The sequence below is a fragment of the Salmo salar genome, chromosome 17 (assembly GCF_965601325.2).
Source record: "Salmo salar chromosome 17, fSalSal1, whole genome shotgun sequence".
NCBI classification, from domain to species: domain Eukaryota; kingdom Metazoa; phylum Chordata; class Actinopteri; order Salmoniformes; family Salmonidae; genus Salmo; species Salmo salar.
The window spans coordinates 22,211,967-22,230,582 of record NC_138307.1 but is presented as its reverse complement, the minus strand read 5'-3'; the positions used below and the strand labels follow the sequence as shown (position 1 = coordinate 22,230,582).

Sequence of the window (18,616 nt, the reverse complement as noted above, 5' to 3'; positions counted from 1 at the left end):
TTGTGATTGTGGATCATTGTTCATTTGTCCTCACAGGGAGACCCTGGTAAGACAGGAGAAGTGGGGACCCCAGGTGTTGCAGGACAGAGGGTAAGTACACTACACTCATCAGGGGTTCAAATATGATGTTGTAGGTGGTCGAACTGCACCTCAAACTGGTTCATTTCCAAATATAAACTGGGTGGTTTGAGCCCTGAATGCTGATTGGCTGACAGCTGTGGTATATCAGACTGTATACCACGGGTATGACAAAATATTTATTTTTACTGCTCTAATTACGTTGGTAACCAGTTTATAATAGCAATAAGGCACCTCGGGGGTTTGTGGTATATGGCCAATATACCATGGCTAAGGGCTGTATCCAGCACTCCGCCTTGCGCCGTGCCTAAGAACAGCTCTTAGCCGTGGTATATTGGCCATGTACCACACCCTCTCGGGCCTTATTGCTTAAATAAAACATTTTCAGTTTCCATTCTCTGCTTTCTCCCATTGTAAGCTGGTAGAATTCTGCTGTAGTACCTCATTGTACACACTGACCACTGAGGACTGTTTCTCATACAGGGGGTTAATGGGAAAGCTGGAGAGATGGGCGCTGGTGGCACTGCTGGTCCAGCAGTAAGTATCTGATTAATATGTTCCAATTAAACGATACATACCAACACAGTTTAAACATTAAATACTGTATGGGGTTATGGTAAGCTTAAACCGTTGCTGGTTTTCCTGTCCATACTTGACTTCTTTTAGGGAGTTGCAGGGAAGAGAGGCGAGCAAGGACCTCCTGGTATGAATGGCTTTCAGGTATGCTGTTTCACATGGGATTTATTGACCTTGTATTTACTAGAATAGAGACTAGTGATAGTACTAATCAGTAAAGGGGAAATGAGAACTCTAATGGTGTGATGTATTTTAGGGTCTACCTGGATCTGCTGGTCCACCTGGAGAGTCTGGGAAACCAGGTGCTGAGGTATGGTATGACATCATGCCCGACTGTGACATACAATAACCTCTATTTACAGTTGGTATATTTACAGCTTATTTATGTTACATTTCAACAATAGGTTATTTCTTTAGATAATGAACTAAATGTTGTTATGTTGATAGACTCATGACTGGGTATGTATGCCTTTGCCTGCAATGGACCAAACAAAGGCACATATTAACCAGCCATGAGTCTGCCAACATAACGAAACACAGTCCATTCATTATCTACAGTAAGAATCTAGAAATGTTTTTGAGTTGAGGTATAGATATACAACACGACTATCAGGTTCATCAACGTTTCAGGGTTATTTAATGCTGCATTTACACAGGAAGCACAATTCTGATATTTTACCCTATCATTGATAGCAGGTTGGCATTTATTGGGATGACTCCTGTTCTGGAGGCAGCTCTGCAGGGTAGTTACTTGCTGGCACAGCCACAAAGTCAGAAAATCTTATTTTAAACTAACTTTAACCACAATGCTAACCTTTTGCCTAACCCTAACCTTAAATTAAGACCATTTTTGTTTTCATACATTTTTATGATATATCACCAATTTTGACTTTCGATCTGGCCCATAAACGTCAACCTGCTTCTTGGCAAAATTGCTGTTCGGGTTGGTCAAAAGACCAATTAGTGGAAAAATATCAAAATTAGGCTGCCTGTGTAAACAAGTTGTAGTTGATTTGTCGTATGCCCACGATACACATGGTATACACAGTCGAAATGCTTACTTGCAGGTTCCCTCTCGACAATGTGACAACAATAAGAAATTGTAAAAGATAAGAATACAAAAATAATAAGGAAATTAACTCAGTAGAATATAATAAAAATGTATCATAAGTATAAATACAGGAAGTGTGTCAGGGAAGGGGATTGGACAGTAAGGAAGGTGGAATAGGGGATTGAAACAGCCTGTCTGTTGTATTGATTAAATGTTTTTGGTATTGTCATTCCCAGGGTATCGCTGGAGAGGGAGGGGCTGCTGGTCTCACAGGGCCAAGGGTAAGCCATCTTAACAGCTGATTTATCTATCCATTTGATGCCCATTTGAATACAACCCGCAATAGGTGAAAAGTAACCCTGCCCCTCTGCAGAGAAAATGCATCTTCCAACTGAAATCATAATCATATTTTTTCAATACAGAAGTACAATTACCTAATACATAACGGAAACCTATCATGTGGCAAAATGCAGCTTTTTTCCCAATGCGGTTTTGTTTGAGTTCAGTCCTTATCTTCACTAGTAAAATAAGGTTTATAACTTTGGCACTGTGTTTTTGTTAATCATGTCACATGACCTGGATTTTAATCGTTATGTAAAGCTTTTTCATCAAACTGTCCCATTTTTTAAATGTCAGATGGTCCAGCACCATCTTCAGACAATTGCTTTCATTTTTGGTCTAATTCTAATTTCTGGAAAAGCTTAAAATCCAGGTCATGTGACATGATAACTAAAACACAAGGCCCTGTTTATAACATACAGTGCTGTAAAGATGTTGTTTGTAGCTGACCAGTGGGTGATTGTATGATTGTATCGTAGGGTGAGCGTGGCATCCCAGGAGAGAGAGGTGATGTGGGAACTAACGGACTACCGGGGCCCAAAGGTATTTCAGGGGGGCCAGGACCAGAGGGACCAAAGGTAAGTACTATAGCACATCCCTTTAAAATATGTATTTATTTATTTGTGTCTTTATTCATTCATTCATTTAACCAGGTTGTCAAATGATATCTCTCCCATGATGGAGGCCTAATGCAGATGAACAATGTAATGATAACCTCATATATCCATGTTATTTCCCACAAACATGATATGAGAGTTGTCTCTGTGTGTGTTCTTCCCCCAGGGTGGGTCTGGAACTAAAGGAACCGTTGGGGACATAGGGGCTGCAGGCCTGCAGGGGATGCCAGGGGAGAGGGGTGTCCCTGGTTCTCCTGGTCCTAAAGGAGATGTGGTAAGTATCTGTGTTGGAGGGGAAAATATCAACCAAAACTTGGTTAAGTCCACAAAGTACCTCCAGAGTCCAAGACACTAGAAGGAACTACAAGTTGTAACCCTTCAGAGTGGTGTATTCCATGCTATAACTGGGTGGGTGAGGGTTTATTCTGCAGTCCTGTTCTGCTGATCCCTCTTCTCTCCTTAGGGTTCAGTTGGTGAGAAAGGAACCGAGGGTACTGCTGGAAACGACGGGCCCAGGGTGAGATTTACCTTACACATGCATGTCTACACATACCTTTCTGAGTCACCTAAATGGATTACATCAAGGATTTAAGCAAAAATAACATCTTAAAATGTCACCCACAACAAAATTCTGTTAGGTTCAAGTTGAATATGTCAAAATGTAGTGACGTCATCATAACCACTTTTAGCCCTGGGTGGAGTGTAGTGACCTTTTGATGCACATTCTAGTTTCATTGGTTTCACAACCATAGTAAGTTGTTCACAGCAAGTTATAGTATATTTGAAATCCTGTTTGTTTTTCATTTGAAGGGACTTCCTGGTCCAGTTGGACCAACAGGAGGCATTGGGCTCAATGGTGATAAGGTAAAGCAATCACTCACTCACTCACTCACTCACTCACTCACTCACTCACTCACTCACTCACTCACTCACTCACTCACTCACTCACTCACTCACTCACTCACTCACTCACTCACTCACTCACTCACTCACTCACTCACTCACTCACTCACTCACTCACTCACTCAAATGTATTCATGAAGGCCTCGTTACATCATCAGTTGTCACAAAGTGCTTAAACAGTAACCCTGCCTAAACCCTAAAGGAGCATCCAGCATACAGTCACCAACAGCACTTAGACAGACAGACTAGATGAACATACACTGTTGCAGAAAACACCTATCCATATTAAGGCCTCAGTATCTACCACAGATACCCAGACAATATATTATATTTGTTTGGTTTAGGGAGAGGCCGGCCCTAAAGGCCCCCCTGGACGTCGGGGAGCGAGAGCAGTGGCCGTAAGTACTGCGATTCATTTTGTAAAATTATTCACACAATACTGTAAGTTGTCTTGTGTACAATTGTCCCATAGTAAAAAAAGACAATTGCAACATACTGTTAATAGTTCTCATATACCTCTGTACTGACCTCTGACCCAACATCTGTTATAGGGAGCTTCTGGGGAGCCTGGTCCAACCGGTGCAGTAGGATTCCCTGGGTCTCCTGTGAGTGGCTTTCAAACAATGTGGGGGTCTGTCACACCCAATAGTGTCAGCTATGACAGGCCCCTGCCCTGTTGTATTGTGTCCCTTGACGCTCTGTTAATTTGTCAACCTTGGCTTGGTGTTGTTACAGGTGTTGTCTGAACAGATTACGCTGCAAACATCCTCCTGTATAATGTGGAATAAACATTTCAGTAATGGTCAAAGTCAATAACCATTTCTATATAACCACATAGTAACTATATCCATGGTGAGACTTGGAAGTCGTTTCGCATGGCGATGAATCTGCCCAGTAATCATGGTCATTGTGTCCGACTCTTCGCAGGGTCCCGATGGGCAACCCGGGGTCAAAGGTGAACCAGGAGAGAGGGGTCAGAAGGGTGAGGCTGGAGCACAGGGACTCCAAGGAACAGCTGGTAAACTTGGTTCCCAGGGTCCTGCTGGTGTGACTGGACTAAAGGGGGCCAGAGGAACACAAGGGGCCGCGGTGAGTGAGTCGTACTGAGGGTGACGTATAACTGCTGGAGAATCCATACAAACACTTCACCATGGTATTTACTGTATAAATAGACCTGATCATGGCTACTCAGCACAGAGTAGGAATGCTTTTCCAGGGAATTCACTGAATACGTAGTACAGTATGTTGATATTTTCTGATAAGAATTTCAATTGTCATTTTCAGGGTGGATCTGGTTTCCCAGGATTCCCTGGGGGAGTTGGTCCAGCAGGCTCCGTTGTGAGTTAATCCTACTATCGACCAATCAAATCACTTTATACCTATGAGATCACGAATAAATGATTTCATAAACCATAGAACATAGAGCATTATAGTGAAATATGTTATTCCAGTACTCACGCTGTCTTTCCTCTCTTCCAGGGTGAGGTAGGGGCGCCTGGAGACATTGGTACCCCAGGGAAGGCAGGTACTCCTGGACTTAGAGGCGAGAATGGAGGCCCTGGGCGTGTAGGAGAGAGAGGGGCCCCGGGCCCAGCAGGTGCCCCAGGAGACAAGGGAGAGCCTGGAGAGGATGGACCAGGGGTAAATATGAGAGAGTTACAGAAGTAAAAGTTTTAGCTGTATCGTTCAAAGTGGTTTACAGAGCGAGACTTCTCTGCCATCCTCCATTACTCTATACTTATTTTGCTAGACTAGGAAATATCTGAAGTTACCATTGGCCAATGGGATGGTCTTTGTTTCTGACAGGGCCCTGATGGGCCGGCGGGACCAGCAGGCATCTCAGGACAGCGAGGTGTTGTGGGCATACCTGGAGTCAGAGGAGAGAGCGGGATGGTTGGGCCCCCCGGTACTGCTGTACGTATGAAACTCAAGTTCACATTCACCATTCATTTCTATAGCCTTGAGAGTAGTATCATTATACACTGAACAGAGTCCCAATCCAAGACTCAGTCAGATATACAGTACACTCATACACTTTCCATTTGTGTCCTGACCAGTGATGTCACACTTATTTTCCCAGGGTGCACCCGGAAAATCAGGTGCCCCCGGAACTCGGGGAGGCAAGGGCGCTGTCGGTGCAGTCGGGTTACCAGGGGCAACCGGACCAAGAGGGGACCTTGGTCTTACGGTATGTGTTTTCACTTAATTGACCCATGACTGTTCTGTCTGTGGGTTCAGTGAACACATTTCCATTAAACCAACTGTGGATTAAAACAGTGGGAATGTGGGAATTATAATAGTTCCCCTGAAAAGCAGGTCTTTACTGTAACTGAAGGATACTGTACTATACAGCACAGGTAAACTTAATGCAGCGATCTGTCTTTACAGGGTAATGCTGGGTCTGATGGGGTACCTGGCAAGGATGGACTTATAGGAGCCAGGGTAAGACACAGCTACAGATGGACAAGAAACTTTATGGAAATGTGTGATCAAACCATTTCACCAGAAAATGTGTCTGTCTGTCTGTCTGTCTGTCTGTCTGTCTGTCTGTCTGTCTGTCTGTCTGTCTGTCTGTCTGTCTGTCTGTCTGTCTGTCTGTCTGTCTGTCTGTCTGTCTGTCTGTCTGTCTGTCTGTCTGTCTGTCTGTCTGTCTGTCTGTCTGTCTGTCTGTCTGTCTGTCTGTCTGTAGGGAGATAGAGGGAATCCTGGTGCTGAGGGTCTTGCTGGAACTCCGGGGCTTCATGGCTCTGTTGGTCCAGTCGGGACCTCTGGTGTCCCTGGGAAGAGAGGAGACCATGTGAGTAATCTGGACATTGCCACAATGCCATCGCATAGTTTTGCCACACCAACGTTCAGAGCCTTCTAGCCTTGAGACATGACTGTAGACCCTTATGGCGTTAGAGGTCATAGGAGTCTACAGTGTTTGAGGTCAAAACCCAGTACGGAAATGTATGCACTCACTACTGTAACTCACTACTGTAACTCACTACTGTCTTCTCTGGATGAGTCTGCTAAATGACTAAATGTAAAAATGTAATGTTTCAGGGTTAAGAGCTGTCATGCTCTGAGTAGATGTGACAAGGTTGGTAGTAGTAAACTGATTTCAGGTTGTTTGATTTGATTTCTCTTGACATTGTTTTTTTGTTTTTCAACACTAGGGTGCTAAAGGGCCTCCAGGACCCCAGGGACAATCAGGGATCCGGGGGAAGCTGGTAAGAACACCTCGCTTACATTTCCTATGAAGTAAGTACACTACTAGTGGTAGTAGTATGCCTGTTGATGAAGTAAGTACACTACTAGTGGTAGTAGTATGCCTGTTGATGAAGTAGAGTACACTACTAGTGGTAGTAGTATGGCTTTTGATGAAGTAGAGTACACTACTAGTGGTAGTAGTATGCCTGTTGGTGAAGTAGAGTACACTACTAGTGGTAGTAGTATGGCTTTTGATGAAGTAAAGTACACTACTAGTGGTAGTAGTATGCCTGTTGGTGAAGTAGAGTACACTACTAGTGGTAGTAGTATGCCTGTTGATGAAGTAGAGTACACTACTGGTGGTAGTAGTATGGCTTTGATGAAGTAGAGTACACTACTGGTGGTAGTAGTATGCCTGTTGATGACGTAGAGTACACTACTGGTGGTAGTAGTATGCCTGTTGATGAAGTAGAGTACACTACTGGTGGTAGTAGTATGGCTTTTGATGAAGTAGTGTACACACTACTAGTGGTAGTAGATTAGTCTGTTGATTAGTACATACTGTATAAACTAGTGATATGCTAAATCTGTTTACTTTTTTCCCGAACCAATATTGGTATCATATCGGTTTGAATGAATAGCATCGAAACAGTTGAGTAACATTGCACTTCCATGGCTTTGTAAAGTTCAGACAGCTGCTTGCTGATTGCCCATTGGGTCAGGTGTGAATGCCTGTGGTCCTAACCTACCAAACCAGTTCGAATACAATGGGAAGCCCGTTCCAAGTTTTAATGTCGCATGCAGTGAAAAGCCTGTCTTGCAAACTCAAAACCCAACAGCGCAATAATTGATAACAATGTATTACTAGGAAGAAAAAAAACAAGAAATAAGAATAAGAAATATGATATACACAATAAAGTAAGTAAGCACACTATACTGTATACAGGAAATATTTAAAAAGTCAGTTCCAATACCATATTTACATGTGCAGGGATACTGGAGTGATGGAGGTAGATATGTATAGGGGTAAGATGACCAGGCAACAGGATATAAGTTGAACAGAGTAGTGGCAGCTTGCATGTGAGTAGGTATGTAGAGTCAGTATAAATGTATGTGCATATTATGTGTGAGTGTGCAGATGATGGAGTGAGTGTTTGTGTGTGTGTTTGTGTGTGTGTGTGTGTGTGTGTGTGTGTGTGTGTGTGTGTGTGTGTGTGTGTGTGTGTGTGTGTGTGTGTGTGTGTGTGTGTGTGTGTGTGTGTGTGTGTGTGTGTGTGTGTGTGTGTGTGTGTGTGTGTTGGAGTGACAGTGAGTGTGAGTGTGTAGGTCCCTGTGAGTGTGCAGAGACAGTGCAAAGATTTAAATAAAAGGTCAATAAAGATACAGAGTTAACTCAGATTGTCTGTGTAGCTATTTTGTTAGCTGTTGATCAGTCGTATTCCATGGGGATAGAAGCTGTTCAAGAGCCTGTTGGTTTCAGACTTGATGCACCGGTGTCTCTTGCCGTGCGGCAGCAGAGAAGTAGTAGCCATAGTAGTAGCCATAGTCTATGGCTTGGGGGGTTGTAGTCTTTGACGACTTGATCGCCCATCAACAGGCAGTGAAGTATACTGAAGAGCCTGTGAGAGGGTTCTGTGCCTACAGAACCGCTATCACGATATGCCCTGCTCATATCGATATCAAACGATATCGGAATCATATTGAATTCTCAATATTGGTGTCCAGCACTAACATGAACCTATGCTACTGACTCAGGAAGCTGTATCTATTGACAGACCAGTAAACCCATGTTGTATTAGTCTCAGTGAGTGTTGATCTGGATAAATCTGCTCACAGTCATTTACAGCAAATGTTCATGTCTTTTTTTTATCCTAGGGGCCTCAAGGGCCACAGGGAGACAGGGGAGCCAAAGGAGACCAAGGAGAGAGAGGGCAGAAAGGCCACAGAGGCTTCACTGGATTGCAAGGCTTACCTGGGACAACTGTGAGTAAAAACTGACCAAGCACTATTAAAAGGCATAATCTGTCATTTAATTTATGGAAAATCGTATTAACTTGGCAAAATCAATGAAATGCTTTTATTATTAATTATGTCAGCCAATAACAGGCTAACCAATGGCCTTCTGTTTGTAGGGACAATCTGGGGATGTTGGAGCTCGAGGAATTGTAGGACCTACTGGACAGAGAGTAAGTACACTGAATAAGCTGTCAATGCCTCAGTATAATGGTCAATTTGTGTGTGCTGTTTGTTTCCCTTTATAAATCCCATTGTGTTTCTCATCAGGGGCCCCCTGGTGTGGTTGGCCCCGCAGGAGGTGATGGACAAATCGGGCTGACCGGGCCCATGGGCTCCCCTGGATCAAGAGGAACCAGTGGAGACATCGGACCTCAGGTGAGATGTTAGAGACTAGTGGTTCTGTTGTCATTATGCTGGTTGGATGTCAGAACAAACCAGGCTATGGATGTTGATAAATTGCTTCTCCAAAATAATTGCTTGTTAGATTAAGCATGCAAATAAATCATACCTGTGACACATTCAGTGTTTCTAATGCAAAAAAAGCCAACAAGCAGACATGGCATATCAAAGGACATTAACATACCTGTTTCTTGACTTCTCTCCTCTTTCCCAGGGGCCTCCTGGGGATGCTGGTCCCCCTGGTCCCCCAGGGACCCCTGGCCCTCCCACTGCTGGGGCTGATATGTTCGGCTTCAGCAGCTCCTTCGACTACGACTACGGCGAGGACCAGGATGGACCACCTCCACCCCCAGAGTTTAACGGGGATGAATCAGCCCCCCCTCAACCCCCTCCAGAGTCCAACTGGGAAGACTCCGGCCCCCATCCCCCTCCAGAGTTCAACGAGGATGAGGCGCGTCCAAATAATGCCTCGACCGTCCTCGGGGCAGACCAGGGCATCCAGACCACACTGAAGAGCCTCAGTGGAAACCTGCAGAACATGAAGTGCCCCGATGGCAGCCAGGCCAACCCCGCCAAAACCTGCCAGGACATCAAGCAGTGCCACCCCCTTAAAAAGACCGGTAGGTCCACTTTTCACCACAAACTGTGTCTTCTTCTCTTGTTTTTAACTGCTCAAAAGACCAGTAGGTCCACTTTTCACCACAAACTGTGTCTTCTTCTCTTGTTTTTAACTGCTCAAAAGACCAGTAGGTCCACTTCTCACCACAAACTGTGTCTTCTTCTCTTGTTTTTAACTGCTCAAAAGACCAGTAGGTCCACTTCTCACCACAAACTGTGTCTTCTTCTCTTGTTTTTAACTGCTTTTTGTCTTGCCTATTCTTTACTCAAGCTTTTGATTTGCTGCGACGTAGTTAGGGTGTTATAGATGAATTAATGGATGGATGTACTCGTTAGGTGATATTAACTTTATTGACAAGTGGAGTCCGTGTGTCTAATAGATGATGAGGTAGCTGATATGCATCTACTGTATGATCTGATACTTGGTCTTTCCATGTCCAGGAGACTATTGGCTGGACCCCAACCAGGGAAGTACCAAGGATGTTATCAAGGTGTTCTGCAACATGGAGACTGGTGAGACCTGCATCTCAGCCCACCCCATCTCAGCCAGCATCCCTCGCAAAACATGGTGGACCAAATCCACTCCCACTGCCAGCAAACCTGTCTGGTTTGGAGCAAATATGAATGGAGGAACTAAAGTGAGTATATAAAATATACCCGATGTCTATTCAATGAACACAAGTATATAGATGATAGCTTTACATTGTGGATACCTCTAAAGTGGCCAACTGCTTCTATGAATAAACCAGCTACCATACTGTAGAATAAATTTACCAAGCACAATACTGCTTTAAAAACATAGATCCTCTGCTGCCTTGATTATATAGCAATTGAAGACTTCTTTCTGTCAGAAAAATAGCTGGAGATGTTTGTGAAAAACTGTTACACCTCCAGGTGTATTTTTCTAACATTGATGTAAAAACTGAAATGCTGATTAATGTACAATAGTGTCCCTGTGAAATACTTTTTTTCAATAAACTTCTGATTCCAGTTTAGCTACGGCAACAAGGAGGAGCTGCCCAACGCCATAACCATTCAGATGAGGCTGATCCGCCTGCTTTCTAAGGAGGGTGTCCAGAATGTCACCTACCACTGCAAGAACAGCGTGGCCGTGAATGATGGAGCCACAGGCAACCTGAAGAAGGCTCTGATCCTCAAGGGCTCCAACGGACAGGAGGTCAAGGTTCAGGGCAACTCCCACCTCAGATACACTGTCCTGGAGGATGGCTGCTCCGTAAGTCACCTAACTACCTACCTACAGTACCTACTTCTACCTACAGTACAGTATACCTACCTACCTATGCCTACCTACCTATACCTACAGTACAGTATACCTACCTACCAACCTATGCCAACCTACCTATACCTGCCTACCTACCTACTTCTACCTACAGTATACCTAGCTACATGCTTACCTACCTAACTACACCTACTTCTACCTACAATATACCTGCCTACCTAACTACACCTACACTACCGGTCAAAAGTTTTAGAACACCTACTCCTTCAAGGATTTTTCTTTATTTTTTACTATTATCTAGATTGTAGAATAATAGTGAAGACATCAAAACTATGAAATAACACATATGGAATCATGTAACCCAAAAAGTGTTAAATAGCCACCCTTTGCCTTGATGACAGCGTTGCACACTCTTGGCATTCTCTTAACCAGCTTCATGAGGTAGTCACCTGGAATGCATTTCAATTAACAGGTGTGCCATGTTAAAAGTTCATTTGTGGAATTTCTTTCCTTCTTAATGCGTTTGAGCCAATGAGGACCGCCACAGGAAAGGAAGACCCAGAGTTAGGGGGGTAGACAGAAGATAGCCCTATTTGGTAAAAGACCAAGTCCATATTATGGCAAGAACAGCTCAAATAAGCAAAGAGAAATGACAGCCCATCATTACTTTAAGACGTGAATGTCAGACAATACGAAAAATAACAAGAACTTTGAATGTTTTTTTTAAGTGCAGACACAAAAACTGTCACGATTGTCGTAAGGAGAGGACCAAAATGCAGCAGGGAAGTGTATACTCATCTTCTTTATTACAGACGAAGAAGGGAAAAACCAAAATAAACACGTATACAAAAACACAAACGAACTAGACAGTCTTGTCATTCACACAAAGCAAAACAAGAAACAATCTCCCACAAACACTAAACCAAACACATACCCATATATAGGACTCTCAATCAGAGGCAACTAGAAAACACCTGCCTCCAATTGAGAGTCCAACCCCAATTAACTAGAGATAGATATACAACTAACCAGAAAGAACATAGAAATACTAACACAGAACATAACCCGGAACTAACTAACCAAACACCCTACTAAATAAACCACCACCCCGAACCACATAAACAAAATACCCTCTGCCACGTCCTGACCAAACTACAATTACAAATAATCCCTAATACTGGTCGGGACGTGACTAAATCTAACAAGCGCTATGATGAAACTGGCTCTCATGAGGATCGCCACAGGAATGGAAGACCCAGAGTTACCTCTGCTGCAGAGGATAAGTTCATTAGAGTTACCAACCACAGAAATTGCAGCCCAAATAAATGCTTCACAGGGTTCAAGTAACAGACCCATCTCAACATCAACTGTTCAGAAGAGACTGTGTGAATCAGGCCTTCATGGTCAAATTGCTGCAAAGAAACCACTACTAAAGGACACCAATAATAAGAAGAGACTTGCTTGGTCCAAGAAACACGAGCAATGGACATTAGACCGGTGGAAACTTTTCTTTTGGTTTGGAGTGCAAATTGGAGATTTTTGGTTCCAACCGCTGTGTCTTTGTGAGATGTGGTGTGGGGGAACGGATCTCCGCATGTGTATTTCCCACCGTAAAGCATGGAGGAGGAGGTGTTATGGTGTGGGGGTGCTTTTCTGGTGACACTGTCTGTGATTTATTTAGAATTCAAGGCACACCTAACCAGCATGGCGACCACAGCATTCTGCAGCGATACGCCATCCCATCTGGTTTGCACTTAGTGGGACTATCATTTATTTTTCAACAGGACAATGACCCAACACACCTCCAGGCTGTGTAAGGGCTATTTTACCAAGAAGGAGAGTGATGGAGTGATGCATCAGATGACCTGGCCTCCACAATCACCCGACCTCAATCAAATTGAGATGGTTTGGGATGAGTCGGAACACAGAGTGAAGGAAAAGCAGCCAACAAGTGCTCAGCATATATGGGAACTCATTGAAGACTGTTGGAAAAGCATTCCAGGTGAAGCTGGTTGAGAGAATGCCAAGAGTGTGCAAAGCTGTCATAAAGGCAAAGATTGGCTATTTGAAGAATCTCAAATATAAAATATTTTTTGATTTGTTTAACACTTTTTTAGTTACTACATGTTCCTATATGTGTTATTTCATAGTTTTGACGTCTTCATTGTTATTCTACAATGTAGAAAATAGTAAAAATAATGAAAAACCCTTGAATGAGTAGGTGTTCTAAAACATTTGACCGGTGGTGTACTTCTACCTACAGTATGCCTACTGTATGTACCTACACCTACTTCTACCTACAGGATACCTACTGTACCTACCTACACCTACTTCTACCTACCTACACCTACTTCTACCTACAGGATACCTACTGTACCTACTTACCTACCTACCTATCTACCTACACCTACTTCTACCTACAGGATACCTACTGTACCTATCTACCTCTACTTACAGTATACCTACCTACCTACCTACCTATACCTATTTCTACCTACAGTATATCTACCTATACCTACTTCAACCTACAGTATACCTGCCTACCTACCTACCTATAACTACCACTACCAACAGTATACATGCCTACCTGCCTGCCTACCTACCTATCTATACGTACTTCTACCTACAGTATACCTACCTATACCTACTTCGACCTACCTACCTACCTACCTACTTACCTACCTACCTACCTACCTACACCTACTTCTACCTACAGGATACCTACTGTACCTACCTCCCACTACCTACAGTATACCTACCCACCTACTTATACCTACTTCTACCTACAGTATATCTACCTATACCTACTTCAACCTACAGTATACCTACCTATACCTACCACTACCTACAGTACACAAGCCCACCTGCCTGCCTACCTACCTACCTACCTACCTACCTACCTACCTATACCTACCACTACCAACAGTATACATGCCTACTTGCCTGCCTACCTACCTATCTATACGTACTTCTACCTACAGTATACCTACCTATACCTACTTCGACCTTCCTACCTACCTACCTACCTACCTACCTACCTACCTACCTACCTACCTACCTACCTACCTACCTACACCTACTTCTACCTACAGGATACCTACTGTACCTACCTACCTCTACCTACAGTATACCTACCTACCTACTTATACCTACTTCAACCTACAGTATATCTACCTATACCTACTTCAACCTACAGTATACATGCCTACCTGCCTGCCTACCTACCTACCTATACCTACTTCTAACTACAGTATACCTACTTCTACCTACCTACCTACCTACCTACCTACCTACCTACCTACCTACCTACCTACCTACCTACCTACCTACCTACCTACCTACCTACCTACCTACCTACCTACCTACCTACCTACCTACTTCTACCTACCTACCTACCTACCTACCTGCAGTATACCTACCTACCTACCTACCTACCTACCTACCTACCTACCTACCTACCTACCTACCTACCTACCTACCTACCTACCTACCTGCAGTATACCTACCTACCTACCTACCTACCTACCTACCTACCTACCTACCTATAGCTACCTACCTACCTGCAGTATACCTACCTACGTATAGCTACCTACCTACCTGCAGTATGCCTACCTACCTATAGCTACCTACCAATAGTATAGCTACCTACCTATAGCTACCTACCTATAGTATACCTACCTACGTATACCTACCTACCTATACATACCTACCTATAGTATACCTACCTACCTATACATACCTTTACCTACATCTACGAAAAGTATGTGGACACCTGCTCGTCGAACATATCATTCCAAAATCATGGGCATTAATATGGAGTTGGTCCCCCCTTTACTGCTATAACAGCCTCCACTCTTTTGGGAAGGCTTTCCACTATGTTGGAACATTGCTGCGGGGACTTGCTTCCATTCAGCAACGAGAGCATTATTGAGGTTGGGCGCTGGTGTTGGGCAATTAGGCCTGGCTCGCAGTCGACATTCCAATTCATCCCAAAGGTGTTTGATGGGGTTGAGGTCAGGGTTCTGTGCAGGCCAGTCAGATTCTTCCACACCGATCTCGACAAATCATTTCTGTATGGACCTTGCTTTGTGCATGGGGTCATTGTCATGCTGAAACAGGAAAGGGCCTTCCCCAAACTGTTGCCAAAAAGTTGTAAGCACAGAATTGTCTAGAATGTCTGTGTATGCTATAGCGTTAAGATTTCCCTTCACTGGAACTAAAGGGCCTAGCCCAAACCATGAAAAACAACCCTAGACCATTATTTTTCCTCCACCAAACTTTACAGTTGGTATTATGCATTGGGGCAGGTAGTGCTCTCCTGGCATCCGCCAAACCCAGATTCGTCCGTCGGACTGAAAGATGGCGATGCGTGATTCATCACTCCAGAGAACGTGTTTCCACTGCTCCAGAGTCCAATGGCGGTGAGCTTTACACCACTCCAGCCGACGCTTGTCATTGCGCATGGTGATCTTAGGCTTATGTGCGGCTGCTAGGCCATGGAAACCCATTTCATGATGCTGCCGAAAAAACAGTTTTTGGCCTGATATTGCTTTCAGAGGCAGTTTGAGTGTTGCAACCGAGGACAGAAGATTTTTACGAGCTACGGGCTTCAGCACTTGGCGGTCCGAGTGTGAGTTTGTTTGGCCTACCACTTCATGGCTGAGCCGTTGTTGCTCCTAGACGTTTTCACTTCACAATAACAGCACTTAAAGTTGACCGGGGCAGCTCTATCAAGGCAGAAATTGGACGAACTGACTTGTCGGAAAGGTGGTGTCACATTGAAAGTCACTAAGCTCTTCAGTAAGTCCATTCTACTGCCAATGTTTACTTATGGAGATTGCATGGCTGTGTTCTTGATTTTATACACCTGTCAGCAATGGGTTTGGCTGAAATAGTCAAATCCACAAATTTGAAGGGGTGTCCACATACTTCTGTATATAGTGTACCTACCTACTTATTATGGCTTTTGCGGTGGCCCTATTACCGCCACACCGGCAGTCATGACAGCAGTAAAATTCAGCTTGACAGTTGAGTCATGGTAATATCTTCTTATGCACTCTGGACATGCATTAGGAGTACCCAACTCGCTAACTATCATCAGTTCGCTAATGGCCTGGTACTCAGGGCTCTATTGTCCCTCCATAAGGTCCTAATGGTCTGGTACTCAGGGCTCTATAGTCCCTCCATAAGGTCCTAATGGTCTGGTACTCAGGGCTCTATTGTCCCTCCATCAGGTCCTAATGGTCTGGTACTCAGGGCTCTATTGTCCCTCCTTCAGGTCCTAATGGTCTGGTACTCAGGGCTCTATTGTCCTTCCATCAGGTCCTAATGGTCTTGTACTGTCCCTCCATCAGGTCCTAATGGTCTGGTACACAGGGCTCTATTGTCCCTCCTTCAGGTCCTAATGGCCTGGTATTCAAGGCTCTATTGTCCCTCCACAAGGTCCTAATGGCCTGGTACTCAGGGTTCTATTGTCCCTCCATCAGGACCTAATGGCCTGGTACTCAGGGCTCTATTGTCCCTCCATCAGGTCCTAATGGTCTGGTACTCAGGGCTCTATTGTCCCTCCAACCACTCTGACATCATGGCAAATGCAATCGAAAATCACATAAAAAAAATATAAAAACAGTATGTGCTTTTAAAAACTCACCTCATGGTGATTGAAAAAATGTTATGACCGCCACAGCCCTACTACCTATCTATACCTACCTGCCTGCCTGCCTACCTACCCGCCCGCCCAACCAACCAACCAATCAACCATCTACCTACATGCGTTGTTGAATGTTTGAATCAGGTGTGCCAAAATTGGTCTGGGAAGTGGGAACAAAAGCCTACCCACCCTGTCTTTTAGTATTTAGTATTGTATTATTAGCTAGTGCTAAAGCAGCAGCTACTCTTCCTGGGGTCCACACAACACATAAAACATGATATAATAAAGAACATTAAGAGACAAGTACATCACAAGGACAGAACTACATACATTTAAAATAAGTATACAAGCTTTCCTACAGGTATGCCTTCATAATCATCTGATTATGTGGTTCTGTCCTATTGTTTACTTGTTTACGTTGTATTGGACAAGGAGTTGTATTCAGAAGTATAGCTACGGTATGTCTTCTTCTCCTGTGTCTGCAGAAATCGAATGGAGACTGGGGCAAGACTGTGATTGAGTACAGAACTCAGACGCCAGCCAGACTACCTATCGTAGACTTGGCCCCCATGGACATAGGCAAGGAGGACCAGGAGTTTGGCCTGGACATCGGACCTGTGTGTTTCTCCTAAACCCAACACACGTGGATGGATGGATTTATTTAACCCTACGAGGAGTGAATTTTTTAGAACGCCATCCTCAATTCTGTTTAAAGAGGCAATCTGGATTTCAAACAACAAAAAAGCACTCACTTTTTAGTTACATTCTTCAAGAATCAATGGCTATATATCAGTAATTTAAAAGATTGCCCCTTGAAGAATTAAGTTTCAGTTCAATAACTAATAATGAACAACCCCTTGTGATGTCATCAATTAGAATCGGTTGGAATGTTGTCGTCCATTCTCCTCCAAAGGGTTAAACATTCCCAAGACTCTTGGACTACCTGCTGAAGCAATCAGCTTTGTACATAAAGGCAGGGCGGAGAAACTACAGTACAGTATATGTCCTGCCTGCTACTAAAATATTTATTGCTTCTTTCCAAGAAACAACTAAAGTTGTTAGTGCAATGGTACTGGTAGTAATTACTATTGAGGAATGCAGGTGAATTGTATTAAGAAGATTGTGTCATAATGGAGTTTCAGGGCCTGAAGGTTTAAGTTTGTTGAAAACAATTTATGGAACTTATGTGTCAGTGTCGTATGACGTTCCATCATACATTTCTTTACCAGTTTCTCAGTGAATGCCACTAAATAGATGTACTGTCACTTGATGTAGAGACAAAACAACAACAATTCTATTCCTTTTTCTAATGTAAATTCAACATAAGAATGTCAGTTGCTCTTCACATGTTTATTATTCCTGTTTATTATTGATATTATGATATTTTCTTCTTTCGACTGATGGTGTTACACCCAATAAAATGAATCTCATGCCCTTTTCAGTCAATCTGGTTTAAGGTTCAGGTCAGGATAAATAGAACAAATCCCTTCCATTTAATAACAGCGTTTGAATTACGCAGGGGCGCAATAATATTTATATTTCTTTAGCAATTTCAGAAGGTGTGCCCCCCGTCCCCAGTGAAAGTTGCACCCCTGGAATTACAAATTGGGGAGATTTCACCAATTAGAAAAGAAAGACATAATCCCAGAAGGAAAAATTAACAAGAGCACACAGACTATTTATGTTCGATTTCTTTATTAAAATACTGTCTAATGTGTAATTAAAGAAGGATATAATGACAGTTTACATAGAAATCCTAGTCGGTCAACTTTCACACAGCCAATATTGTTTAGAGGGATATAGATGCTCTTCCTTGATTATCATCTATACAGTTGTGCTCTAATATATTGGCACACATACAAGATTCACTATTTCTTCAAAAAAATAAGTTGAAAGTGAAAAAACATTTGGTGTTCACATGTGTTTATGTTTGATTT

The 18,616-nt window shown here is 43.4% G+C and overlaps 1 protein-coding gene across 2 annotated transcripts in view; it reads left to right on the top strand.

Annotated features, from left to right (window-relative positions):
* LOC106575722 (uncharacterized) overlaps positions 1–18,120 on the top strand; it is a 44,081-nt gene extending 25,961 nt beyond the window's left edge. For both annotated transcript variants that reach the window (XM_045699297.2, XM_045699299.2), the window contains 26 exons: positions 37–90; positions 562–615; positions 745–798; positions 911–964; positions 1,942–1,986; positions 2,524–2,622; positions 2,828–2,935; positions 3,125–3,178; positions 3,472–3,525; positions 3,909–3,962; positions 4,116–4,169; positions 4,492–4,653; positions 4,849–4,902; positions 5,044–5,205; positions 5,371–5,478; positions 5,645–5,752; positions 5,953–6,006; positions 6,254–6,361; positions 6,723–6,776; positions 8,632–8,739; positions 8,889–8,942; positions 9,040–9,147; positions 9,386–9,791; positions 10,231–10,427; positions 10,781–11,023; positions 17,165–18,120. In XM_045699297.2, the coding sequence (XP_045555253.1) occupies positions 37–90; positions 562–615; positions 745–798; positions 911–964; positions 1,942–1,986; positions 2,524–2,622; positions 2,828–2,935; positions 3,125–3,178; positions 3,472–3,525; positions 3,909–3,962; positions 4,116–4,169; positions 4,492–4,653; positions 4,849–4,902; positions 5,044–5,205; positions 5,371–5,478; positions 5,645–5,752; positions 5,953–6,006; positions 6,254–6,361; positions 6,723–6,776; positions 8,632–8,739; positions 8,889–8,942; positions 9,040–9,147; positions 9,386–9,791; positions 10,231–10,427; positions 10,781–11,023; positions 17,165–17,311 (2,757 nt within the window). In that variant the 3' untranslated portion in view covers positions 17,312–18,120. The remainder of the gene's footprint in view (positions 1–36; positions 91–561; positions 616–744; positions 799–910; positions 965–1,941; positions 1,987–2,523; positions 2,623–2,827; positions 2,936–3,124; positions 3,179–3,471; positions 3,526–3,908; positions 3,963–4,115; positions 4,170–4,491; positions 4,654–4,848; positions 4,903–5,043; positions 5,206–5,370; positions 5,479–5,644; positions 5,753–5,952; positions 6,007–6,253; positions 6,362–6,722; positions 6,777–8,631; positions 8,740–8,888; positions 8,943–9,039; positions 9,148–9,385; positions 9,792–10,230; positions 10,428–10,780; positions 11,024–17,164) is intronic.
* The last annotated feature ends 496 nt before the right edge of the window (positions 18,121–18,616 follow it).